The sequence below is a fragment of the Epargyreus clarus genome, unplaced genomic scaffold (assembly GCF_041222505.1).
Source record: "Epargyreus clarus isolate Ecla_fem2 unplaced genomic scaffold, WU_Ecla_fem_2.2 ptg000017l, whole genome shotgun sequence".
Classification (NCBI taxonomy): Eukaryota; Metazoa; Arthropoda; class Insecta; order Lepidoptera; family Hesperiidae; genus Epargyreus; species Epargyreus clarus.
The window spans coordinates 2,599,077-2,626,996 of NW_027332225.1; the positions used below are offsets into that span (position 1 = coordinate 2,599,077).

The window sequence follows — 27,920 nt, forward strand, 5'->3', positions numbered from 1 at the left end:
AGCGGAGGACAATCGCGTAACAACAAACACCTGACGTAGGCCCAAACAAACAAGCCGAATAATGAAGTTTGTAAACATAAGGTCGGACGGAGCTGTTTGTTAATTAAATATCTATTGAGCAGAAATCATCATTCAAAAACAATTGTACCTTAATTCTATTGGAAAGGAAAACAAACAAAATTACAGCCTAAATGTGGCCAGAAATCATTAAAAGAGGCTACATTTTATTATAGACTCTACATTTTGGCATTACACTAAAATTATGTTTCCAGTTAACCAATTTCTTCCTTGTAAAGTATACGGGTAATTTACTCAATAAATAACTGGCTTTCATACAACTAATTTAAGATTACCTCTTTACAACGACTTAAACAAAACCAAGAAAATTATGTACCTTTCAACTCATACAAATCTAGCATTCTAAAATCATTTACAAAATTCCATTCTACCTCAAACGTTATTTCTACTACAAAATAATCTTAATAAGATTTTAACTAAACAAGTACATATTTACTATAACTGTTTTCACATAAATGAACGATGCACATGAAATTGATATGCACTCAAATCTCATGATTCCATTAGTTTTATCGAATGTTTCGTAATTAATATCTGATTTCTTCATTCGCTCGTCTCGTTATAAATATTTACACGATCTCGTGTGTTTTTACTACGTTGAACCTCATTTTATATGTTGTACCTAGGCTTCTCATTACAATTTGTAGAGACTGTCGGTGGTGCCTACGGAGCGAACCAGGAAGAGTTCTTGTATCATCCTTTGACCATTTAAGTCCTACCTAGTTAGCAAAAAAATTTTAATCAGAAACCTCAAATAAAAAACAACATCAGAAACAGAAGTGAGATAATGAAACAGTTCTATTTGCGACACCGAAGGAACACTCTACCATCTTCAAACTTCTTACATAAAAAAGTTTGCAGATACCGCAAACTTTTTTTATGTTCCATTGGTGGGCACGGGTCTCTTACCATATCCGAGAGAGGCCTGAAGAGTACTCAACCACAACTATTACGGCCTCCGACGATTAAACATTTGCACACCCAGTTATTGTCCTATGTTGTTATATCATCATCAACCCATTACTGTCCCACTGCTGGGCACGGGTCTCCTCTCAGAATGAGAAGGATTAGGCCATAGTCCACCGCGCTGGCCAAGTGCGTATTGGTAGACTTCACATACCTATGAGAGTTTTTTTTTAATAAATCTCTTAGGTATGCAGGTTTCCTCACGATGTTTTCCTTCACCGTTTTAGCAAGTGATAATTAATTTCTAATACGCAGATAAAGTTGAAAAATCAGAGGTGCGTGCGTGGGATTTGAACCTCGGACCTCTCGATCAAGAGGCCGAGTTTCTTAACCACTAGGTTATCACTGCCTTTGCCTGCATGTTGTTATAGCGACAGCTTATGTTGTTCCCTTCGATAGCATGATTTTTTTCCACTAGCGATCATACAATTTCTGACCACACCAAACTTTGTGAATCGGTTCAGTAACCTTACAAATTCCAAGTTCTGACACAATCCGCTAGGGGCGCTGATTGGAATTTGTATGAGCAAATACGTAAACAAATACCAAAACAGTCATATTTGTCGAAACTTAAAACTCCTGGTAAGGTTACAGACGAGGCGTATACGCGTTTGTGGGTCAAGAAGTATTTCGTATGACAATTTAGGTCACATTGTTTACACGACAAACATCGTCTAAGTTGTTAAATAACTAGTATTTGATTTTCACAACACACAGACGAGAAGTGAGAATTGCATCAATGTTAAATAGCTTTATATCATTTTACAGGGGGTCTTTACAACTAAACTTTTTTTTATAATAGTTTGTTTCGCTCGGGAACGGTACTTTTTTCGGGATAAAAGGTATGTCCTTTACTGGACCCCTGACAACATGTATTAACATGACAATCGGTTAATTTCATGACAATCAGTTATGTAGGCATGAAAGTGTAGTAAGCAAACAAACTCACATTCGCATTTATATTATTAGTTAGGATTAGGATAAGTTGTAAAGCAAAGTGCAGATTATGAAATTAATTCGTCACTGCACTAAGACTCTATTTTTCGGTTTGGACAAGATCTTTCTAGATCTTACAGCATGTGACATGTGACAATTTAAAGTGTAGGTTTAGACTCTAACGGTCTTATTCATAAAAAATGCTTATAGAAGGTTTTAAGCACTCATTAGTTAAAGTGTTCGATAAGCTTATAAAACGTTCTATAAAACTGCTTATTCATAAACGTTCCATAAACCTTCTATAACTAATGTGTCGCTAAAGTCAACTATAAATGAAAATGTTGCCATTATAGTGAAGTTCGGCGAACAAATTGACAAATATCCATAGATAAACATCATTAAATGACATTATTTCGTACTAAAAAAATATTCTGTCTTGACATTCTTGTCAATGCGTTGTCAATAAAACCAAATAACATGTCAGTGTCATTGTATTTGTAAATACCGCGAAATTAAAAATATTTTATTTGTTAAAATAGGATATTAAGCAAAAGTTGTTAAAAGATAAAGGAGTGAAAATTGGTTGGATATAAATGTTTTGTTAAGTTTCGTTTTGTAAACATTCGCAATATCTTATGGCAGTAAACATTGTATTTCAGAAGGTGTACCAGGATCTCCGCGATCTAATTTACGATCATTACGTACGAGATCAATTATAAAATTTACTGTCGATTTATTAAAGCGATAACGCTTCAGAAAGTCTTCGTCGTTTAAAGAAAACGGATCACTCTTTGGTGCAATGCAATGTTCTTCGAAGTGGACGGTTTTCTAGATTATTAATAATATCTAAGCTTTGTAAAATTTGCATTGTAATTTGAAATAGTGATATAATAATGTTATTTATCGGATATTTAAATAAATTATTTCAAGTTTATATACAAAACGGACATTGCCATTTAAAATTTATTCAAAACATATTGTCAAATTAGGTTAGTAACATAGATATATTATCCTACTGACGTTTAGTAATCACTAATCAGCTGATGAGAGTCCGCCATCTTTGTCTTATAGCACTGTTATAGTAGGGTTCTGGCCTCTATAAGTTATAGAAGGCTTATAGAACGGTTTAGTGCCTAAAATTCGTTTATGAATAACACTTTTTGACAATCGTACTATAGCAACGTTATAAGTGTGCTATAACTTTTTATGAATAAGACCGTAAATATATATGTAATGCATATGCGCTATGCATTGGACACAATGTACACATTCACATTCTAGCCTCAGAGTACAGGATGCAGAACGAGTATTTAAACTTTAACAACGATAGGGGCATCCGGCAAGACTAACGTTTGTAATCAAAAGACGCCCGTTGGTAGATCTATCTTAAATTTGTAACCATTTCTTGGATACCACACTTCGCAGTATAATAGTCCTAGGCAATAAATTATTGACTAATCACTTTATAGGTAAAAATTGGTTAACATTGAATATTACTAAATGGCGCAGTTTTGTCCGCATAAATATTTTGCTTCTCGGGATTATCTATCTAGATATCTATAGACAGCTTCAATAGTTCGTAAGGCTGACAACATGTGCATTGTTACCACTGACAACTATATTTACAGGCTTTGTTAATGGATATACCTATGTAGGTAGAGACATATGCCTCGTCATTCTAACTTATTCATCAAGAGTAGGAAGCAACGCATATGTGGCCGACCGCTCGCTGGACTCTAATTCTATCTGTGTTTGATTAAAAACGTCCATGGGCGTAACTTGCCGCTCACCATCAGGTGGACAATATGCTCATGTGCTCCTTCTATACTAAAAAAAAATTATCATCACTTTGTCCAATAGTGTAAGGTGTATAGGCACGTGCGACCACACCTGTCCGTCAGCTGCTTTGTAAAAACTGACGCCCACTAAGTTGCTTAATATACGAAATATGGATAAGTTACAGGTTATAATTGCGTTTGCCCTTTCTACGTAATAATTAGGTCAAATGTAAAATAAGTTCGTAACACGGACGGTATTTTTATGTTTATACAACTGACGGACGGTGTTAGTTACTAGGTACTTTAGGTACCTATGTTATTGTTCATTATCATCTTAGATATATTTGATCGAAGATTATCATCTTTATCTTATACCAAATTTTGTCCCACTGCTGAGCGCAAGGTTTTTCAAATTGAGATTCTAGGCCTACGTTCTACTTGTCCCTGTAGTTCAGAGACCAGTACCCTTACCAGGAGTTTTTACGTTTCGACAAATATGACTGTTTTGGTTTTGTTTACGTATTGGCCCATACGATTTCCTAGTTCTGACACGATCCGCTAGGGGCGCTGATTGGAATTTGTATGGGCAACTACTACTGAAATTCTAAAATCACGTCGTCAGATAAATTTAGATTAATATAGTTTAATCGGTGATCGACTTCAGATCGAGATAGAACCTAGATAGCTTCTACATAGCGATGTTTATCGACGATATTGACTACTTACTATCAGATGGACTCCACTCGTTTGCCGCTTTACAAAAAGTACTCTCTTCAATATTATAAAAACATCTTCATAAGGAAGTAACTAAGAGGTGACTGCAAATCTATTTACGCACGTAACCTGATGCTTGTAGGGTTTTAGCGGTGTATGAGGTTTCGCTCATAAATCCAATATGTTGACACAGCTTAACACTTGACCCCGGGAGTGGGCTCAATCGCCTATTAATGTTCTAAAAATACATTGAAGGTGGTAGAACCCTTTATTATCAAGAGGCACCACCGAATATTACAACAGTAGTGTGACGCGAGAAACTTTAATGTGAAATAAAAAGTTTTCAAAGGTATCTATGTGAAATCTACCAATTTGCATTTTAGCAAACGACTGCCCTTTTCAGTCTGAGAATAGAGACAAATCCAAAGAAGTGGAGCAATATTGGGTTGATAATTGACTAAGAAGGAGCAACTGAGAAATCCATCAAAATTGGTAAATCAAAATTATAACCCAAATGTGTTTTGCAGCTTTTTATAAAATAAGACGAACATGCCCTCCACCTGATGGTATGTGGCTACTGCCGTCCATGGACAACTGTAATCAATCCCCGATAGAATATTATTATTAAGAAAATGTTATTACACAATTAATGAATATTTAAATGATAAAATTACTTCAATGGACTTTAGTAAATAAAATATTGACATTGTTAAAATTGACCCTAAAATATATTTTATAAAATAATTGACATAAACATAATTAATAATTGTAATACCTACTAACTATAATTTTATATTTGCATGCTATTTAGCAAAATAAGAGATCATTGTATCAATTGAACACCTATTGTATAACCTTATTTGCAAATAAAGACTGATTTGATTTGAGGTCGGCCACAGATGCACCGCTTCCCCCGAGGACTAAATTGGAATGCCTCGAAAATGTATGTCTCCCTCACCACCTTCTTCAAATCGGAACACAGCAGCGTGTAACACTGCTGTTATTAGGTAGAAATAGGTGTAGCGGTGGTGCCGCCGGAGTCGAACCACAAAGGGTTCTACCACCTTCAAGCTGTAGATGGGTACTTGTTCCCGACGCTACTAACAATTTGAATCAAATATTATATTTATAGTTAAGAAAGCTGTCAATCATTTTCTAAATACGAAAAGCAATCAAGTTTCTAGAATGACTAATGACGTGAACGCAAAAACTATTTTAATGGTGCGTAGGCAACTTAAGCATACTGACATATTAGGGAAGTGAAACGACAGAAAAAAAACAATTATTATAATCGATTATTCAACCTTCAGAATAAATCGGTTATACGTCATCTCGAAATTTATTCACAAATTGTAGATTTTGGACGCACGATGCGACCACTGACTTAAAATAATCGTTGCAATAATCAGTTTCCATAAAAGAAACCGATTAATAAAAATCGATTATACATAAAAATAATTGATTATTTTATCACATCCCTACTGCCTGTTCGTGTAGGAAAATTGCCGTACATACGTGGGAACTGGAAGTGGCAGAGCTTCAAGTACTTAATAAGTAAGTAATAGTAAATGCTTGTTTAAGGGCAAAGGAAATATGATGAGGAAATCTGAGATTTTACTGAAAAAATCATACATGAATACAAAATTTTAATTTGACCAATGTACTGAACATAGCCAAAAACTGGTACAGTTTTATGTAAAGAAACGAGGAAATACGAAAACAAAACATTTAGTTGCAAGTAGCCATTGCCTCTAAGACATTTATAATTAAATGCCTAAATAGGTTGAAGTCCTGTCTGAGGTTAGCCAGAGATGCGTTGGTACTCCTGACGACTAAAATGTTTTTAGGAACTCTAAGTGCTTGAAGTTTTACTTTACCGCTCAGCAAGTGTTAATTAACTAAGTACAAAATCAGAGGACCGTGCCTGGGATACCAACCTCGGACCTCTCGATCGAGTTTTTACCACTACGATATCACGTATACACACTTACTCTATCATATTTGTTTGAAGGTGGTTGAACACTTTGTAGTTCCTTCCTGTAGTAGTACTTCTGCCTCATAACAGCAGTGTTGAACGCTATGTTCTGGTTTAAAGGGTGTGGTATGGGAGACAAACTTTTCCGAAGCGTTCTAGCTTAGTCCTCAGAGGAAGCGGCGCATCTTTGGCCGGCCTCAGGTAGGAATATCTAATCCTATCTGGGGTTGATTACAGATGTCTATGGGCGGAAATGGGTACTTACCATCAAGTGCATGCTCGTCTGCTACTCCTATATCATAAAAAAATGGCCCATCGAATTACAAATAAGAAAGTGTCGCCGTAGCAGATTTTAAATAAGTCTTATAAAATCAAATGAGTATCAAAGTAGCTTCGCTAGAACCAGTCATTAAGAGCTACAAGTAATTGTTGATCAACTAGAACTACTACAGGTTCTTAGAACTCATGTAATAAGTCTAAAAACGTCATTGAGAGGACGTTGTCCGCGGCGTTGCATCTTCTGTAGGGTGACAATATTTTCAGTGTTATTATTTATTATTGTTATGTATTATTTATTATTGTATTATTTATTATTGTTTGTAATACTATTTGTCCTACATACTTTTCTATGGCACACACGTGGGGTGCTACTTGCTGTTACAATGTTTTATCAGTTCAGTAATTACAACAAATAATAAAAAAAAAATTGTTACATATCAAAAAGTAATGTAAACTAAACTAATTATAAAAACTAAAATAAAATATATATATAAATCATGCTAAAATAACTAATAAAAAGTTACTTCTAGTAAAAGTTAATAAAATCCTCCAGATCCAGATTATATCTGGGGAAGTTATTTTAGAACTAATGTTTTCAGGAGGTACAACCCTCTGCGGTTTAACTCCGGTGGTGCCACCGCCACACCTGTTTGCTCAGTGCTGCAGTGTTCTGGTTTAAAAGGTGTGGTAAGGTAAAAATACTTTTCCGAAACATTCCAGCTTAGCCCTTAGGTGTAGGGGCGCCTCTGTGAGCGATCTCAGGTAGGGATCTTATTTGGGGTTGATTACAGATGTCCATGGGACGCAGTAGCTAGTTTACCAGGTGGACCGCATGCTACTCTTTTATTATAAAAATCATGCATTTCTACCATTCCATTGAATAATTTTATTTTAATAAAATGTACAAATATGATTTTAGATCAATACCATCGCAGAATCGAGACATTTTAAAATGTAACGGATACTCAGTATACGCGGTATTTAATTTCTTATTTGCCAATATTTTGACTCAGCTTAATAAAAATTAGTAAAAGTCCCTTGACCTCGATTAAGTTTTAATCCCTTTCTCAGATTATTCATGGTCAACGATACGCGTAGTCGCGTGTCACAAGTGGTGGAAGAATGCCGCAGGTCTAGTCCACACCCCACCACGTAATGTTTTTGTGACGCTGCGGTGGCAAACCAGCTTATAGTCCTGAGCCTAGATTTTTATGAAACTGCAGCCGTTAGATGTAAAGGAAATGTTTTATTTTTAAATTGGACCTATTATTTTAGCAATGTTGATTAAGTGAGATATTTCCGAACCATATGTAATTGTAAAAAAATGTGAGCCGTCACGGGACGCCTGGCAGATGTGAAACATCGACATTATTTTGTAAAAGTAATATGCAGAAAAGAACATATTGTGATAGGAACTAAATATGTCATAATGATAAAATAAAATATTACGATTTTTTCCAGATAACGATGACTATTTATTGAATTCGATTGCGCATGGCGACGCGTCGCCACACCGTACACACTACTGCATATAGACTGTATATATATACCATCGTATGCGCCACGGCATGCGTCGCCACGCCAGAAATCGGTTTTACGTGCGGCTATAGATGTTTCACATCAAAAATAAAACAGTGTTTTAAACATATTTGTTAGTTAATTTCGGTTACTTTCATTTTATTTTATTTTTTGTATTTTGTAAACGTTGTCTTCATTTTCGTAAGAAATTATATTTAATATATATTTCTTTCTAAAATATTTACTCTGCTTACCTATTTGTGGACATGGTTCGAGGTTCGAAAAACTTGACTGCATCTTAGTTTTCAAGATAAATGTTGAAATAAAGTAAACCCCTACAGTAACATATAGGTACACTTGGCAAAACCTATGCACCTTTGTACGGTTGACAAATACAAATAACATAAACATATAGGTATATAAGTGCCCTTTAGTATCTTTTTATTTTTATAGAGATGCAATAAATAAAAAAATAAATAATTGTAACCACTTTTTAAATATCTACTAAAGTAAATTAACATTTGACCCTAGACTATCGTGTATTGCGTAAAAAAGACTACATAAGAGTCATAAGGTCACTTCACACAGATAAGTTTGTATTATCACGGCCAGTCACTTTAGTAAGGTAATTCAGGCTGCAGTGCAAAACAGAATAAATATATTTATTTTTATTAATATTGTCTTTGGAATCACCGTTGTCGGCAATGGCGTAAGTAAAAATTAAAAATATTTTGCCGAGAAAATTAATTCGGATTTTTTACTTGTCTCACTTAATATGTTTTTAAGTTCTTAATTATCTCCTTACTTATAAAGTTGTAATAGTTGTCACAATTATAATGACCGTTACCTTGCGGTCGATAAGGCATTTTCACATTAGAGACAATAAATTCGGGTTACTTATTTTGTTATTGTTTGTTTTTTATTGTTTAGCCGTTTAATTGTTAATGATACTATACCTACCTTTCTAAATTCTGGCTAAACTTCTCAAAATCGAAACGGCAGAACTAATACCTACTACTATTAAAAGACGTACCTTACATATACATATATACCGTACATGCCACAATCTTCAAACCAGAAGTTAGCAACACTTAATACTACAAGAGTGATTATTTGTTGCAGATATAAAGAGTGATTATTTCTCTTAGAATTCTTTCTTTCTTTCTTTCTTTATATCTGCAACAAATATATTTCCATCTCTTTTTCGTTTATTATCTTGTCATCTAATTAAACCCATCATATTGTTATAGATTTCTCTTTTGATTTATCCAGGCCAGTAATGGATGTCGTCGTGATTGGTTGTGGTGCAGCCGGCATCGCTGCGTTACGGAAGCTTCATGATGCAGGGCTGAAGGTACTAGGACTGGAAGCTGATGACAGGATCGGGGGAAGAATCAAGACTGTGCAGTTTGGAGAGGGGCCTTTGGATATTGGTGCTGCTTGGTATGTAAAACATCTTTGGCTTGTCTATCTTAACCAATCTACATTAGGCACGGTTTAGAGATATGCGGCCGATCCGGTCGGTTGTTATCATTGGATAGCATTGTAGAACTTTATTCTATTTACTTAATTAAAACTTACCATAGACAAATATGGTAACAAGTTACTGTAGACTATCTGAGGTCGGCCACAGATGGGACCTGGAGGCTAACATGGAATGCCTCGGCAATGTATGTATCCCCTACCACCTTAACACTGCTGTTATTAAGTAGAAATAAGTGTGGCGGTAGTGCCGCCGGAGTCGAACTTCAGGGGACTCTGGGACTCTACCACCCTTTAAATAATTGCATTTTTTATTTCAGGTGTCATGGTGAAAAGGACAACGTAGTGTTTGAACTGGCCAATCCTCTTGATCTTCTGGGTAGACCATCCGGCCCAGATACGGCATGGTATGTCAAATCGAACGGAGATTTGGTACCAAACGAAAATATCGATGCGATCACAAAAGGCATAAGTGAAGAAATTGCAAAGGCTGATAAGGCGAACACTAGATCTCTTTCTGACTGTGTGAGGAATGCGTAAGTGTTTTGTGATAATTTTCTACCATTTAAGTAGAATGTAGATTGTAGGTATTTTTATAATACAGAAGTAGCAGGCGATCATGCCTGAACGACTTGATAGTAAGTAGCTACTGCCGCATATGGACGTCTATAATATACCCCCAAAAAATATTAGATTACTACCTGAGGTGGACCATAAATACGCCGCTAGTCCTGAGGACTAACCCGGAATGCCTCGAAAAACCATGTCTCCCTTGACATAGGGTATGTTACCAAATCAGAATACAGCAGCGCTTAACACTGCTATTATTAGGCAGAAATAAAACGTATGTACGTAATAAATTTCGAGGAATGCCTTGATTTTTTCCATTTGAATTGGTTGACTATTTCCATACAGATAATTTTACATTTATAGGTACAGAAACTATTTAGCCGTGCTTTCCACATTAAAATTTACAACGCACAGAAGCTTACAGTATCGTGCATCAGCTATTATTGCAAAAATCATATTATCCAAAGTTCCTGCATTAAGATTGACGAATTGTATGGTGATGAAATAATATTGATCTTACCATCGTCTTGTTTTAGAGCCAAATCAAACCCAATCCTGAAGAAAGATCCGCAACTAGCCAAATCTTTCGTAGAATGGTACGAGAGGAACAATCATGTTGGGGGTCAAACTAATCCGAAGACAGGCAAATCTCTGAAGGGATTGGAGGAACACTGGGGATGCGAGGGAGAGTTCATGCTCAACTGGAAAGGGAGGGGGTTTAAGACTCTTCTGGACGTGCTTTTGGTAAGTATCTTCAACAAAGATCTGTTTCAGTCTTCAAAAGTCTTCAGTATTCAGTTTTTATCGGGGCAACACCTCCAAAACCTTCTTATTTACATATCCAAGTAGATGATTATCTTATATTATAATAGTCTGTTTTTCCGACACATATTGGAAAAGGATTATTGTAGGTAAGTGCTGTCTTAGGCATGGATCAAAAGTAAATTAAATTTAACTACTTTTAATACTTATCTAGTAGTGGGAAAAGCAGCAGACATTTGCTGAATTAGGTTACTATCTAGTAGCTTAGATAGTAGTAGTAGCCGGAAAAGTAATAGTAGATAACTTCAATAATATCCTAGTCCAAAGCTCCAAATTTAATCTTAACTAACTTGAATTATTCAGAACAAGTACCCAGACCCTTCTAAAGAGATCCCGGTCCAGATTCTCTTAAATAAGGAGGTGGAGACAATCAAATGGCGAAGCACACAGCCGGGGCAGGAGCCTGACCACTCATTGGTCCACGTGAGGTGTAAGGACGGCAGCTTGTACGCGGCGAAGAGTGTTATCGTGACCATGTCTATTGGGGTTTTGAAGGAGAGGTAAATATGTCAAAAAGTTACTCAATCAATACCATTAGGTACACCATGAACTGTTACTTTTTGGCTAGTCTCTTTAATAGAATCAAATAATCGAATTTATATGGGAAATTGCCGGCCCACGACACTTTTGTCGACCTATTTCCGGAGCGACAAAATTGTACTCACACCCACGACGGCACATTTAACGGGGCGGCGAGGACCTCTTCTTCTTGATTTATTCCCGAATTCTAAAGTTGTCCATTAATAAAAACATTGTTGACTTGATATCTTTCAGACACCAAAAGCTCTTCAACCCGCCTCTCCCAAAAGAGAAAGTTACATCCATAAACTCCCTCCAACTTTGCGTATTGGACAAAATCTACATCGAGTTCACCAAACCCTGGTGGCCGAAGTCTCCAGGCAATATCTCCCTCCTCTGGACTGAAGAGGACAAAGCCAAATTTGCTGACGACAAATGGGTTACGGAGATCTATGGGTTCTTGACTGTGGAGTACCAACCTAATTTATTGCTGGCCTGGATATATGGCAAGGGTGCGGAGGAGATGGAGAAAGTTAGCCCAGAAAGAGTGAAGGCTGGAGTTAGCAAACTCATGGATGTGGTCTTCAAGAAACAGTTTAAAGTGACTCCCGTTAAAGCTGTATTGAGGTTAGTGAAAAACTTTTTACGTTTTAATTTTCCATCTGTTTATAAGTCCCTCGGAAAGATATTCCGATAGTCATTTAGTTGTAGTCGCATCAAGAGTAGAAGAGATAATAATAATTTACTATGCACTAAAGATTTAATGCTAAGTTTTAGAACGAACAAGCAGTCCATGCAATGTAAATTGGCAACTTTTTATGTCATGACTTGAAATACAAAAAGGACCCCTGCCAAATGCATTCTATAAAAGAATAAATGTAATGAAAGCCTGAAATATTCTTTATGATTCACTCTGTAGTCGTACCGTTCAGCTCAGAACGAAAAACTATATAACTTAAAAGGCGCATTACATGTTTTTAACGATTTTACCCTACATTTTCCAGGTCACAATGGGCTTCCAATCCCTTAGCGAGAGGTACATATTCATACCGTGGCGTTGACACTGAGGAACAAGGTGGCAGTGCCGTCATTCTTAGCGAGCCTCTGTACCACGACAGCAGCAAAGGGTAGGTTTTATAGTTGTAACTCGTTCTTCTCACTTTTGGGAATAATCCCACACCTGGAGACATCCTCCAGAAAATCTCCAGAATATGCTATTCGACTATAATGCACATTGATGGCATAGATTAATATCTACGATTGATGAAGAGAGATATAACCGTTGTGGCCAAAAAGTTCATAAGGTCGACTGTACCTTGCCAGTCAGACCCCTATTTATGGCCTCGTTATATAAAAACCTTTGATTATACATAAGACAGTTATCAATTGGCTAAAATTAAAAGCAAAGATTGACTTATTATAACCATACCATACCCATACCAATACCATAAACAACAATGTCTATGATAAGAGCATATCCACAGACATCACTTTTTATTTTAATCATAATCAAACGTGTGTTTTCTACACTTAACATAGATTAGTAAAGATTACTCACTCCTAACAACAAAATGTACCCAGTTTTGAGAATTTAAATAGTTACGTAAAAAAGTTTTGCCACGTCTCCGTGCTAAAATGTCCCTAAAATATATTTTGATATAATTATTCATTTATTAAAATACGCAGTATTAGTAATTTATTCGTAAGTTAGTTATTTTCCCTAAAAATGTTTTTATTTGTCAAGAATTCAAAAAAAGAACTTACTAATAAGCCGTTTGTGGCTTCATTCAATTTCAAGGCGGCGAAGTATCTTTACTAATCTATGACAGTTAAATACAATTTATTGTAACAGATTCCCAGTGGTATGTTTCGCTGGGGAAGCAACATCTCACCACCACCACGGGCCCGCGCACGGCGCTGTGGAATCCGGCTTCAGGGAAGCTGAGCGGCTTATTGCCACATTCAAGAAGTAATCGGTGTTGCCATGTTATTGCTTTAAAATCACCCTAAATTGTTCACCTAAAGAAGCAACCACAAACAATTTTATAGTATTCGACGCTTGTGTATTTTTTTAACATATTTTAAATTAGGTATTTAAATACCTACGATAAGAATACTTTTAGAAAACTTTTTTATTACTTTACTGCGACTATTTTTTGTTACATATTTAATACGTTATGTTTACCACCTGTTACATTGACTTTTAGTAACCTCTTTTATTATTTTATTTCTTAACTACGATAATGCATATTTTTTTGTTATTTACCAATAATATAATGAGGTTGACTACTATTAACTTTTTAATTTGTAATTATATATTGCTTATTTACTATGTGTGTTATAAATTACAAGTGAAACAATGTTAACTGTTATTAAGTACTTTATTAACTATACTAGAACTACTTATTAATAAGTAACAAATATTCCTATATAATACTTATTGAAGTACACTTACTTGATCACACTATTGATATGAATATTAAAATATTATATAAATAAAATTAATTTATCAAAGTTGTATTTTATTTTCACAAAATTTATGAAAAAAGTATCCATACAAACACATGTATGTAAATACACTTATACAGTTTTGCTCATATTGTATTTTATTGATTGAAAAAAATATAACGGAAATGACGTCAGACGTCGGCGAGCCAATCAGAGCCAAGCGAGCCATATTGACAATCCCCCAACACCAAAATGTAAAATAAATGGAATGACTTGAACACAAGGCATTTTTTTTATTTTTTTAAGGCATTTTTTATTCTCGAACATAGTAAGTAAGTAACGCTTAACGCCTTCTACACTCAAAGCCCCACACTAGGATTCTCTGCATCGTGGGTGCTGTGGAGACACACAGAGACAACTACACAAACACCCAGACCCAGAAACAGAGACCTAAATTCATCGTTTAGATATCTGTCTGGCCGGGGATCGGACCCGGGATCCTTTGCGCGTCAGACCGGTATGGTGACCTCCGCAGGTCGTAAAATATTCATTTGTCTGCCACAGCACATGTCTGACACGCTCAATGTCTGATGGCAAAAATAAACCTTACATTCAACGTACAGCTGTAACGGCGCTTTTGTGGGCGACCTCAGGTAGGAAGCTAATCTTATCTGGGGTTGATTACAGATGTCCATGGACGGCAGTAGCCACTTACCATCAGGTGGACCGCATTTTCGTCTGCCACTCCTATATTTTAAAAAGCTACGTATTTTCATATCACATCTTACTACATTTAGCTTTTCCCTGATAGAAACGCACCTTAGTAGAGGTCACCAATCCAAATAATTGTAAGTATGGCGACTTCTCGCAACTCATCAAGAGATGGCGCTGAATCATGCTAACGAAAGGAGAATGCCCATTCTTGGTACTGATTTTTCTCATGCATCAAAATGAAAGTAATATTAAAATTATTTTTTGATTTTTTTACATGGTTTGTCGATCAGAATAGTTTCTTTAAATATAAAGGGGATTCCATATTTTAGGTTTTTAGGATTATTTTAGACTTTTTTACCTACTATCTTTAAAAGTAAATGGAATATGTTAATCGAAGTACATTATAGGTACCTACTATCAGTTAAAACCGACCATCGATCTATCGTCGGATATTTTCGATTTTGAGGTTATGTAACATTTCGGTAAATAACTTGAGAACCCGGGTGCTGATCTAAAAAATAATTATTGGTGGTAGTATTTGGTTATTTATACATCCACAACAAGTTTTAATTTGATGCAACTCTGGACGGCAGTCCATACTTTCATGGGCATTGTCCTTTTCTTAACATCTTAATACACAAGACCTTTGGAGATCACTTAGCCTGGTAGGAAATCTCCCGTTACCAAATATGTTTTAAAAATAATATCGTATACAATGTTAATCATTTAGTAGCACAATCTACGTAAAAACATAATCAGAATTGATAACTTTAGAGCTTATAATATTGCCGTGTTCATCCACATCACACATAGTAATCTCTACTGCATTGTCTGGTTCAGTCTTTTCAATTTCTGGCTTAAAATCCATATTTAATTCATTGCCATCTTCAAGAGTAATCTCAAAGCAATTTGGGGTATTTTCAGTTGCCTCAGCCACTTGTTTGACATCGAATTTTAACTTTTTATCGTATATCGTGCCTTTGGGACCTCTACTGTACCCACCAACAATCTCTTGTGACAGTTCCAAATATTCAATTCTCGTTGTGGTTAGTCTGTAGATGCCGTCATCGCTTAATTGGTACCTAAAACAAAACAATTCAGTCTAATGTTAAGTGGCCGCTACAGCCCATAGGCGATAATTACCAATGACCATTCAAGTCCGAATAGGGTAAGACATGAAAGTCCCAGATGTATTACTATCTTTGAGAAGTAAGTTCAAGCACCATACAAGAAAGTCTAGTGTACCACACCCTTTAAACCTGAACTCAAGTAAACAGTGAAAAAATAGTCATCATCACAAATAAACCAAACTTCACTTGACTAAATGTATAATTTTGAAATTCTAGATTTGTGTAGTATCAACCTACAATAGCATACAATAGCACTTCTTTCATCATCAACTGGGCACGGATCTCCTCTCAGAATGAGAAGGATCCGAAGGAAGCCATAGTCCATCGCGCAGGCCAAGTGCAAATTGGTAGACTTTACATACCTTCAAAAACTTTTTTTACGATTTCTCAGGTATGCACGTTTCCGAACGATATTTTTCTTCACCATTTAAGCAAGTGATAATTAATTTCTAATCCATATATAACTTTGAAAAATCAGAGGTGAACTTTGACGGCCATCAAGAGGCCGAGGTTCTTGTACTACTGCTAGCACCATTTTACTTTTCTGTAATTTATTTTCGATTAAATACGAGAGACTCACCTAAACCGACTGTAGCCAAACGGCCACTGAGCCCCATGCACTTTCACTAAATGTGTGGTCAAGCGGGTTCCCCTGGAAAACACCTTCATTTCCCTCTCAGGGCATATATGACACGCGTACTTCCTGGGCACTTTCTTCTTACGTTTAAGTTCTCCATCGGAATCTTCTTCATCAGACGGTCCCACGTCACTGCTGTCGTCTTCCTCGCTTTTTGTTTTGCGGTTGTGCGTTGCCATATGCTTCTGGAGATCCGACTTTGTTACCGCTCTGTAAGCCAAATGTGAAATTGTGAGAATTTTTCTTTTGAAAAATATTACGAGTATGTTTTACAACCGCAAACTCGACTTTTCGCACCTTACCACATTTGAACACATTTTATCTCACCTTACCGCATTAAACTTCACCGTAACGCATCTCATTTCCTAATGTAACGCATATCAGCTAATCACGAAGTAAACGTGGTGGACGAGAACCCTTTGTGAGAGACTCCGGCGACACCACCGCCACACTTATTTCTGCATAATAACAGCAGTGTTAGGCGCTGCTGTGTTCTGTTTTGAAGGGTGTGGACAGAAAATGGGGTTGATTACAGATGTCCATAGGCGTCAGTAGCCACTTACCATCAGGTGGATTGCATGGTCGTCTGCTACTCCTATATTATAAAAAAAAAAATACACATACTTGCTGCCGGATGTAGTCGTATAGTTCACCATACCTCGCTGCAACACACTCTAATCATACCAGTACGAACCCTGAAATTCACACATAAAATACCACTTTCCGCATAAACATACACGCCCGCGCGCACACACACGCACACTCCCGTGAACGTGAACGCATGCACGTTCACACAGCAGGGCACTCGAGCTTGCACGCACGGACGCACACTCGATCCTTCTCGCGCAACCACGCACTGCACCGCACTGCACCGCACTGCACACACACACGCACCTGTACGGGCACAGCGCGCAGGCGTGGCAGCGCGCGCCGCCGCCGGCCACGTGCCGGTAGCGCACGTGGCTCGCGAGCGCGGCCGGCGACGTCGCGGACATCGTGCACAGGTGGCAGGCGTATGCGCACACGTGCTGCCGCGTGTGCTCGCGCAGCAGGTACGCCGTCGCGTAGTACTGCGAACACACGTTGCACTGGTGGCCGAGGTCCGCGCGCACGTTCTGCAAAAACACAGCTCATTAGCAGATGTCAATCCACTGTGCACCACTGAGTCCAGTCTTCAGACACAGATCCATGTATGGCAACTCTATTGACCTTATAAACCTCTTAAAACCACAGGTAACTTTTTACCAAAATATAATAATGTAGTATCTTTTAAAAACCACCTAAAAATACATATTTTCTTCAACCAAAGTTATTACTTAATCCTAACACACCCAACTCATTTGAAAGCCCACACAAATTATAAAAAACAACATAACTCCCATAAATAAAGTCAGCTCGCACCACCTCACCACACTTACCTGTCTAGCCAGATGATCCCGTAGCTTCCTATTACAAGCGAAGTGCCTGCCACAGTGGTAACACGCTATGAGGCTCTCCCCAGTATGCGAACGTGCATGCATAGTGAGCAACGTTCGCCGCGGGAACACCTCGCCGCAGCCCGCCCAAGAGCATAGGTGCTCGGAGGAACTATCAGATGATAGGTAGATGTGGACTTTCACATGGTCGAAGAACGCCTGGAAGTGTAGCAAATTACTCACAATGATATCAAACCATCACTAAAGTGCATTTAAGTTGTGTATTGAGACTAAGCATCAGGCTTATCCCAACTTTGGAAAGACTAGGCAGGAATGAGACTTAAAAAAGTTGCAGCCAGCCATAATACTCATATTGCAGTAACAAAAAACAGTATTAAACCTCCACCACCACATCTATTTCTGCCTATTAACAGCAGTGTTAAGCGCTGCTATAACATATTTAAATTCTATCCTATCCTACTCAAACCTCATCAAACATACCTGAATAGAGTTAAAACTTTCATAACACCCAGTCCACATGCAACCATGTTGAGTTTTCAACGAAGGCACTTTGTTCCGTTTGCTAGAGTCCTTCTTGCATCGTTCCAACTTCAAGGTAGCTCTGCCGTTGAAGCCGATCGACAACAACCTTGCATGATACGCGTGGTAATTCATATGACGCACCATTTCATCAAAGTCTGACGTGCTGTGACCGCATATGTCCCAAAGACACATGTACTTAACTAGAAAATAAAAATAAACTTATATAATAGTATATAAAAAATATTACTAATAGGTGTTACAGTAGAGCCTGTCGGAATACGAAGGCTTCTAGTACCTTTAAAATTATTTGGATATCAATTTAGATAGACATATGTTATCCTTACTAATATTATAAATCCGAAAGTAACTCTGTCTGTCTGTCTGTCTGTCTGGTTGTCTTTTCTTCACGCCCAAACCACTGAACCGTCTTTAATGAAATTTTGTACAAAGATAGTATGAGACCCGAGAAAGGACATAGGATAGTTTTTATCCCGAAAATCCCACGGGAACTAGGGATGGCGATCTAAAAACGATTAATCGGAGAATCGATCTTTTAGACCCAAAACATCGATTATTTTATTCGATATTAGTAAGGATTTAATCGTAAACTATGCATTTGATCAAGTGATGATCTTTAGTAAAGTTGAAGGTACGAATTTTGATTTTTATGTATGTTAGTATGTTATGTTATTTTCTTTTAAACGCGGGCGAAGCCGCGGGCAAAAACTAGTATGATATATTGTGAACTCCATGGCGAATAGGCATCTGTACTGTATGTGGTTGCAACATGCAGTAAAAAAAAAATACTTTTGAATTTAAAGTGTTTCTGATAGAACTTCTGATAAAACAGATCGATTTAAATAAAATAAAAACTTAAAGTGAAGTAAATATACTGATATAAGTTCAAAAACACATATAAAGAGATCAACAAATTATAGAAACTCTTATTATTATTTGGCAAAGGGAGATTTCCTGCCACGCTAGGTGATCATACCCGGGGAGCTACCATGCTCTAACAGTCTCGGTTCGGAGCTTGTATATATGCAAGATCTTGAGAAAACTTTGATAGCAAGATTCAGAATATGTGTAGTGCCATCTCTTGACTAGTAGTGGGAAGTCACCACAGATGAGGAAACGAGAAGGCACCACAATTACTTATTCTCAATTCTCCTATTTTTGTGCAAACATATTCAATGTATAGCCACAAAAAGCTCCATTTTTAATAGATATCTATAGATAACTCACCAGTTTCATTCCCCTCGCTCACTTCCAGTGAGGTATGATCAACGACATGCTTCTGAAACAGTTCATAATCCACGAAGTAGCACTGACATTCTTGCCACTCACACAGCATGCGGAGACAGTCCACACGAAGCCGACGCAAGGGCTTTAACAGAAAAATAGCATCTTATATATAAAATTCTCGTGTTGCAGTGTTAGTTACCATACTCGTCCGAAACGGCTTTACCGATTTTCACCAAATTTTACATGCATATTCAGTAGGTCTGAGAATCGGCTATTATCTATTTTTCATACCCCTAAGTGATAAGGGTTGTTCACCCTTAACATTTTTTTAATTTATATGGCAACACATGTTTGCTGGGTCAGCTAGTAATATTAAATAGTATAGCAGCATATACTGGAAACCAGATGAGAACCGAAATTCACCATTTAGATATCTGTCTAGCCAGGGATTGAACCTGGAATCCTCTGTATGTCAAACTACACCTGTTTTGTTATTCTGTTTATTATAAACTCCCTTTCATTATGAACTCATAACCGAGAATTTGGCCGTATCGTTTAAAAGGTACTGGAAGCCTTCATTTTCAGACTGCAGGCTTCGTAACACCTGTTACTTTCTTATTCAGATGCCAAAATTATATCACAACTACATAAACTACTAATGATATATTAGTATTGTTTTTAAACAACATACCACTTGTACAGGATCCACGGGAGGTTCGTCTACACCCGCGGGAACACTATCGTTCTCCGCAACAGATAACAAGAATTTCTTCCGCTGCGCATTACACTCGATAATGAACTGAATATCATTTTTATTCTGCAACGATAGCTTCTTCGGCTCCAACTCGTTCTGCTTCTGGAGCCAGTCCACACAACGAATAAGTTTTGCTTTCGCTGGCCTTGTCTCTTCCTCAGCTTGTGCCATTTTCCCGCCTTTAAAGTTATAAAATAGTACTGGATTATTTTATTTCACATCTAAACTATTCCACATGGTATTTTCCATATATGGCGTATTAAAAACCACAAAATAATTAACAATGAACCAATTGATTAAGATAAGTACTCTCGGCGGGAAGAAAATAACAAAATGAATAATAAAATTGTCATTTGTCAATGTCAAAAATCAAAATATTTATTGTTGTCGTACCGACGTAGGCTTAGATTAAACATAACCACAGACGCAATAAGGCAATAATTTTAATTTACGTCATTGTTATATCATGAATACGTCATTCAATCATAAAATACATGAATACTCAATAATAAACATAAGGCTATATTTTATTTTCTCATTTTTTTTATTTTTTCCAACAATAAGAAGAATGAAGTCGATCAAGTTACAAATTCGAACAAAAAAACTGGTCACACCGGTTTGTCCTTGTCGTTTTCGTTCATCTTGACAAGACAATTTAATTTCATTGAATAAAATAAAAAACGTGCGTGCGAGGCGAGCGCGTGAAGTGTGGCGTATTTGCGGCACGGCGCGAGTCCCCACGTTGCCATTGCCACAACTACCAACCTCTTATCATTAATTAGACGCGCATAAATAGTTCAACGCTTTATTCCCGTCGTACATACAGCTGCCGACGGATCGGAGGTCATTTCTCTCCGGCGCTGATGAAATCAACTATAACGTTAGAAGAAGTAGTGAATAAATTGGATAATATCGCGTTACCTCTGACCACAAGGATGCCGAACATCAAAGTTTTCAGCGGTAGCTCGCACCCGGATCTGGCGCAAAAGATCGTGGACCGCCTCGGGATCGATCTCGGTAAAGTGGTAACCAAGAAATTTAGTAACATGGAAACGTGCGTGGAGATAGGGGAATCTGTGCGCGGCGAAGATGTTTACATCGTGCAGAGCGGCAGCGGGGAGATCAACGACAACTTGATGGAGCTTCTTATTATGATAAACGCATGCAAGATCGCTTCCGCGTCCCGCGTCACCGCGGTTATCCCGTGCTTCCCGTACGCGCGTCAAGACAAGAAAGACAAAAGCCGAGCGCCGATCACCGCGAAACTCGTCGCTAACATTCTCTCCGTGTCCGGCGCCGACCACATCATAACAATGGATCTCCATGCGTCTCAAATCCAAGGGTTCTTCGACATCCCCGTCGACAACTTGTTCGCTGAGCCGGCAGTCCTCAAGTGGATTAAAGAGAACATTCCGGATTGGAAAACGAGTATTGTCGTGTCCCCTGACGCCGGAGGAGCAAAACGAGTCACATCCATTGCTGATCGTTTGAATGTTGAGTTCGCTCTTATCCACAAGGAGCGAAAGAAAGCGAACGAAGTCGCCTCAATGGTGTTAGTTGGAGATGTGAAAGACCGCACTGCCATCCTTGTGGATGACATGGCGGACACTTGTGGAACTATTTGTCACGCAGCAGAAAAACTAATAGAGGCTGGAGCCACTAAAGTGTATGCAATACTGACCCATGGAATTTTCTCAGGCCCAGCCATTTCGAGGATCAACAACGCTTGCTTAGAAGCTGTTGTCGTAACGAATACGATTCCACAAGAGAGGCACATGCAGGAGTGCCCCAAAATACAGTGTATTGATGTATCAATGATGTTAGCGGAGGCTGTGCGGCGTACACATAATGGGGAATCCGTTTCATACCTCTTTTCTAATGTTCCTTACTAGCTTAATTCATTTTTTACATTTAGGATACGTTCTCCAACATCATTTGTAATTGCATGAAATTATCTGCATGTGTTGACATACTAAATGATATTGTTATAACCTTAGCTTAGGCTGAAATTTCTACCGAAAAGCAGTGATATCGTTATTTCTTACCTTTAGAATTACAATGATGTAAGTAGCTAAAATACGCAAGATTGAAAGCTAAAATATGCAAAACAAGCAAAATTATATATACTTGTCGGGAAAATTTGAGTTGTAATACAGTATGAAATTAGAGTCCTATGAGGATCGAATCTATCCGAAGTAGATAATAATAATATCCGCAGACTAAAATAAGAAACAAAGTGTGAATTGAAGGAACTTGTCAATTGGTTTGTTTTAATAGAAAAAAACATGTCTACAAAATTCCTTTTCATTATTTCAATCGTAAATGAAAATTACTTCTATCTACTGGAATTTACAATAATAAGACTAAAGTCGAATGTTGCATTTGATAGTTTAGCACTTTTTAAAGCGTTTTTTAAAAAAAAAGTTGGTTTGACTATTTTATTCCACTTATTTCATTGTTATTCTCAAGGTACAATTTGTATTAATGTTATAGGAGGACTGTTGGATACATACTAATTTAGTTCTAGTTTTAATCTCATTAAGTTAAATAAGACTTGGTTAATATTCATTTATTACTGCAATTTCCATCAAAGGTACAACTTTTGTGGGAGATTCTGATGGATCTGTTATACTGCCGACTTAGTCTGACGCGTGCTAGCCAGTACAGGCATTCCATCTTAGTCCTCATCAGTGAAAATACATCTGTAACATGCCTTAGATATTGTTTGTCTAGATACCACTTTGTTAAAGAAGCAACACTAAATGTGGCTTCAGTTTTTAAACACAACCAATTTAACATTATGTACTAATATATCTGTATATGGTGTTGTTTTCTAACATTATGTTATCTAAATAGCAACAGTATCTTTGGTTGAAATGTAATTCATTTAAAATAGGTTGTAAATTTCATAAGATTGCTGTAACAGATTGCCTGCGTGCCTGTCTGTCACTATTTCCATATAAAATATGTATCATGTTTCAGCTAAGTTATATTTTTAGAGCATCAATCATTTAACGCATCATAAAATTACACACACTTCCAAATTCGTTGGTATTTTGTCATGACAATATTATATAGTGTAGTCGTAGAACCATTCCATGATGCCATAGAGTTCTTAAATTTATATTTGCATTTAAATGAGGTAAGTTTGTCTATGAATGTTATTTCACACTTTTTTTTTTTTAATTACTTAAAAGACATAAAATTGTTTTTGTCCAGTTATAACTAGCTACCTAATGTTTCTTATCAGTTATAATTTTAGTATATAGATAAAGTATAAAAATATTTGTAATAAACTTTAGCTTTGGAAGCAATTTTGAAAACGTGTACAAGTGGCCTTTATTGGTGTATATATTTACTAAAATTTGGAACTGGTGGAAACTTTTATATACACTTGAAATAATTAAATGTTATGCAATGCACTTTATTTTAGTATATAAATTCAAGAGCCAATTCGCAAATTTTATTTTAATTATGTATTTTCATTGGCATAGATAATTTTAGGAAAATTAGGAGATTTTTTTCTAAAATAAATAATTATGTATATTTGGTTTATACACTAAGACATAAATAAATATAAAAACACTTAAGTGTTTTTTTTATAAGATTATTTCCTTTGATTTTTAAATTCGGCTTTTAGCCGCTTCCCTCTCGTATCGACCTCCAAATAAACTTGGAAATTCATATCGTTTTTTTTATACATATTAATGGCAAATTCTTGGCAACGTATACACATCGTCGGGAATAAATACCATAAACTTGCAAAACGCAACAAGTTTCGGACGCTTCAAGTTCAAATTAACAGTATAGAGAGATGTTACAATCGAATCAGTTTTGTTTTGCCATGAGCTCTTGGAAAAAATGGCAATTATAAAGTCTACATATAGGTAGGTCCACCTATGGTCCATACTTAATTTCGAAAGCCTGGATCCGTGTTGGTTTTACGTTTATGCATATCTTAACTAAAAAGTCTAATCTAGCAACATCTCGGCTAAAACTTATCAACAATGACAACATATCATTAAATATTAATTACTTTTCTATTTTCCTCGTTACGATCCTTATATCAGTGGTAAAACTTTAAAGTTATGGCGTTCCTACTTTATTTTTAACAGCATTCTATGGGAGATAGGATTTCTGTTACTTAGTCTGTTGTTGCAAGGGCCATGGGTGGCAGAGCCATCTTAAACGATGAGCTGCAAATTCGATTACCGCTATCAATAATATATTTTTTATATTTTAAATATGGAAATATTAATAAGGATCATCCGACATCAAGAATAGACTTGCTCTGCCACGGAACCCCAATTTTATTAGAATAGAATAAGGAAAGAAATCTATGTAATATGTTAATTATACCCAGTAGGAACAGCTGTGACTTTAATTTTGCTACATGGCTGGTAATAGGTACTAAACGAGTCCAAAACCCACGCAAGAAAAGACTGTTAGTACCTACATCAAACAAAACGCTTGTCATATTTAAAGATAGGCCACACGTACTGTTATAACGGGACTGTCCCATTTTTAAGATCAGAAAATCAATGTGAAAATATAATTTAATTCAAGGATGAAATTGCTCTATAATATCAAAGGTGGTAGAATCCTCTGTGGTTCACCTCTATAAGCACCATCGCCACAACTTTCTGCATTATAACAGCAGTGTTATGCGTTACAATGTTCCGTTTTGAAAGGTGTGGTAAGGACATACCTACTTTTTGAGGCGTTCTAATTTAGACCTCTCTAATACAGATTAATATTATGATTGGAAAATAAAATATTTTTTTTACAAAAAAATCCTTAACGTTTAGTAAAACAGCTAAGCACGTAAGAGGAGCATGTCCCTAATGATGATATACAAAAGTCCAGCGAATATCAAAATAGGTGGTTACATTCTCCACTGAGCGCTTTAAGCGGCCTTAGTCCAAAAATAACAGGCACTCAATAATAACGCTGCCACATTCATAATAATTGTTTGATCGCATCAATCTGTGTATTACATCATGACGTTATCAAAATGTCGACGCCGAGTGACCTAAGGTCACTGTCCTTGATGTTAAGATGTTTGTTTTGTGGGCTCGTTCGATATCTAGTGAAAACAAGTGTCCTATGTACACTTGACGACTGTTGTCGGTAGCTTATTACATGAGTGATCAAGTTGCGTTTTATTTGTAAGTAAGTATATGATGCATTGTGAGGATTCAGACATTGCTTCAAATTACTGCTTAAGGCATGTTACAGTGGGTAGACGTAACTAGTTCAAACAAATGAATAGCTAGACAAAAATATAAGACGGTTTTCGTTTCACCTATAGTGCAAACTCTGCATTATTACCGACTGAGAACATGCCAATGGCAATATTTTGAAACGATTGATTGAATAATTACAATTTATACAACCATTTAAAAAAATGTAATGTAGAAGCCTTTATTGTATTTAGGTATGCGTCTTTTATCTCTATCAGTATAAGATAATGATGTCGGAAGTTTGTCTAAAAATATCGGCTGTTGTAGATAATGATCACCTATGAATAAAGCTGTTTTATATAAGGTTGAAGTTGCAAACGAGCACGCGATCCATCTGATGAGAACTGTAGAACTGTACACCTACCATGAGTTTTTACGTTTTAACAAATATGACTGTTTTGGTATTTGTTTACGTATTTGCCCATACAAATTTCCAATCAGCGCCCCTAGCGGATTGTGTCAGAACTTGGAATTTGTATGGGCCAATACGTAAACGAATACCAAAAAGTCATATTAGTCAAAACGTAAAAACTCATGATAAGGGTACTGGTCACTGCCGCCCATGCACATCTGTAACAAACTCGCGCAATACCAGGGGTTCTAACTTCTACATGAAGTCTATCATGGATGAGTTGCCACTCTTGTGGACTATCGCCTCGTATTAAAAAAACGCTTTCTACACTCACGGCCACACACTAGGATTCCCTGTATCGTGGTTGCTATGGACACACAGAGACAAATACACACACACCCAGACTACTACTACCCAGACTGCTACTTTTTATCTCGCATTGCTACTGGAGGCCTATAGTATACCTTTCATTCAGATACATGTAGACTAGGACACGTTCCAACTAGTGATAGCAGATTCTCAGTGATAGCAAGGAATCTGTGCCCTACTTAAAGTAGGCTTCTAATCCTTTCTGTGGTTGATGTTTGATTTCAATGTGCAACGGTTGCCTTACTATCATGGACTATAACTAAGTACGCTCGTTTTTTACTTCTGTAAAACCACGCTGTTCCCATGGTTATTGAGGACAGAGTAATTTGTAATTTCATAATCATGTAGTATCGGTGAAGGAAAACATCGTAAGGAAACCTGCATACCTGAGACTTATATTAAAAAAAATCTCAAAGGTATGTTAAGTCTACCAATACGCACTTGGCCAGCACGGTGGACTATGGCCTAATCCTTCTCATTCTGAGAGGAGACCCGTGCCCAGTAATGGGACAATAATGGGTTGATGATGAATCATGTAGGTAGTATTTATACAGATAGCCGTTGTCACATACCTTTACTGCATTTCCATCTTTTATTTATATAATAACGAAGGTAAATACCAAGTAAGTAGGTAAGTACTTAATATAATTTTCTGATAATGACACAAGACAGTTTAATTAGCTTGATACATTGTGAGTAGCGTTTTTTTTATCAGCAGTGCCCTCGTCACTGATGAAAAATGTTATGGGTCAAAATAGTAGGTTTAGTAGTTATTATACTACACTAACAATTTTTAAACATGTAAAATAATAAGCAAAAAATAGGTAAATACAAAATACAAGTGCCATTTGTTATACCTAACACTTATTTTATTATCACTGGATTAAATAGCACTAGAGCAGTGATTGCTTAGTGGTAGAAACTCTGCCTCTCGATCGAGGGGTCCGAAGTTCAAACCCAGGCACGCACCTCTGATTTTCAAAATTATGTGCGTATTAGAAATTAATTTCACCGTTTAAGGTGAAGGAAAACATTGCCAGGAAACACCTGAGATTAATAAAAAAAAACACATTTGGCTTACGCCCCAAATTTCTTGCCACCGTCTACTCGTAGAGTAAAAATCTCCACCCCGCCGCCATTTTATAGGTGGCGCCCATGTCTGGTATATAGTATGTATGCATCTACTACGAGTAAAAGACGTTAAAACTACAAACATAAAGCTTAAAAAATATGTTAAATTACTCAAGAAAGTACTCAAAAGCAAGGATTCTTGATACAAGATAGCCTGCGACCTATGTACACCCCCAACAGCTATCGTCACAGCACACTGATAAATACGAAATGTTTCCAATGTTATTTTAATAAATATCTAGTAAGCATGTAATACCTACGAGTATATTATTAAGTTGGTGATTATTAAAACTATGACGTGT

The 27,920-nt window shown here is 36.8% G+C and overlaps 3 protein-coding genes across 4 annotated transcripts in view; 2 read left to right on the forward strand and 1 right to left on the reverse strand.

Annotated features, from left to right (window-relative positions):
- Nucleotides 1-14,160, forward strand: part of LOC140749018 (spermine oxidase) — a 41,412-nt gene extending 27,252 nt beyond the window's left edge. Inside the window, exons 1-8 of one of the 2 annotated variants that reach the window (XM_073082018.1) lie at nucleotides 8,738-8,953; nucleotides 9,517-9,687; nucleotides 10,047-10,262; nucleotides 10,833-11,040; nucleotides 11,422-11,618; nucleotides 11,893-12,264; nucleotides 12,642-12,764; nucleotides 13,490-14,160. In XM_073082018.1, the coding sequence (XP_072938119.1) occupies nucleotides 8,949-8,953; nucleotides 9,517-9,687; nucleotides 10,047-10,262; nucleotides 10,833-11,040; nucleotides 11,422-11,618; nucleotides 11,893-12,264; nucleotides 12,642-12,764; nucleotides 13,490-13,610 (1,413 nt within the window). In that variant the 5' untranslated portion in view covers nucleotides 8,738-8,948 and the 3' untranslated portion in view covers nucleotides 13,611-14,160. Of the gene's footprint in view, nucleotides 1-8,737; nucleotides 8,954-9,516; nucleotides 9,688-10,046; nucleotides 10,263-10,832; nucleotides 11,041-11,421; nucleotides 11,619-11,892; nucleotides 12,265-12,641; nucleotides 12,765-13,489 lie in introns of those variants that run through there. The other variant, XM_073082019.1, reaches the window with a different exon arrangement.
- Nucleotides 14,161-15,110: 950 nt separating this feature from the next.
- On the reverse strand, nucleotides 15,111-20,862 carry Hinfp (Histone H4 transcription factor). Its single transcript, XM_073082021.1, has 7 exons — nucleotides 20,461-20,862; nucleotides 19,770-19,911; nucleotides 18,483-18,724; nucleotides 17,985-18,200; nucleotides 17,461-17,681; nucleotides 16,510-16,776; nucleotides 15,111-15,881 (listed from the first exon to the last, which is right to left on the reverse strand). Exons 1-7 carry the CDS (start codon nucleotides 20,692-20,694, stop codon nucleotides 15,539-15,541), a joined length of 1,665 nt encoding a protein of 554 aa, XP_072938122.1. The 5' UTR covers nucleotides 20,695-20,862; the 3' UTR covers nucleotides 15,111-15,538.
- Nucleotides 20,863-21,142: 280 nt separating this feature from the next.
- Prps (phosphoribosyl pyrophosphate synthetase) lies at nucleotides 21,143-24,130 on the forward strand. The gene has a single exon (XM_073082022.1). It carries the CDS (start codon nucleotides 21,387-21,389, stop codon nucleotides 22,413-22,415), a length of 1,029 nt encoding a protein of 342 aa, XP_072938123.1. The 5' UTR covers nucleotides 21,143-21,386; the 3' UTR covers nucleotides 22,416-24,130.
- The last annotated feature ends 3,790 nt before the right edge of the window (nucleotides 24,131-27,920 follow it).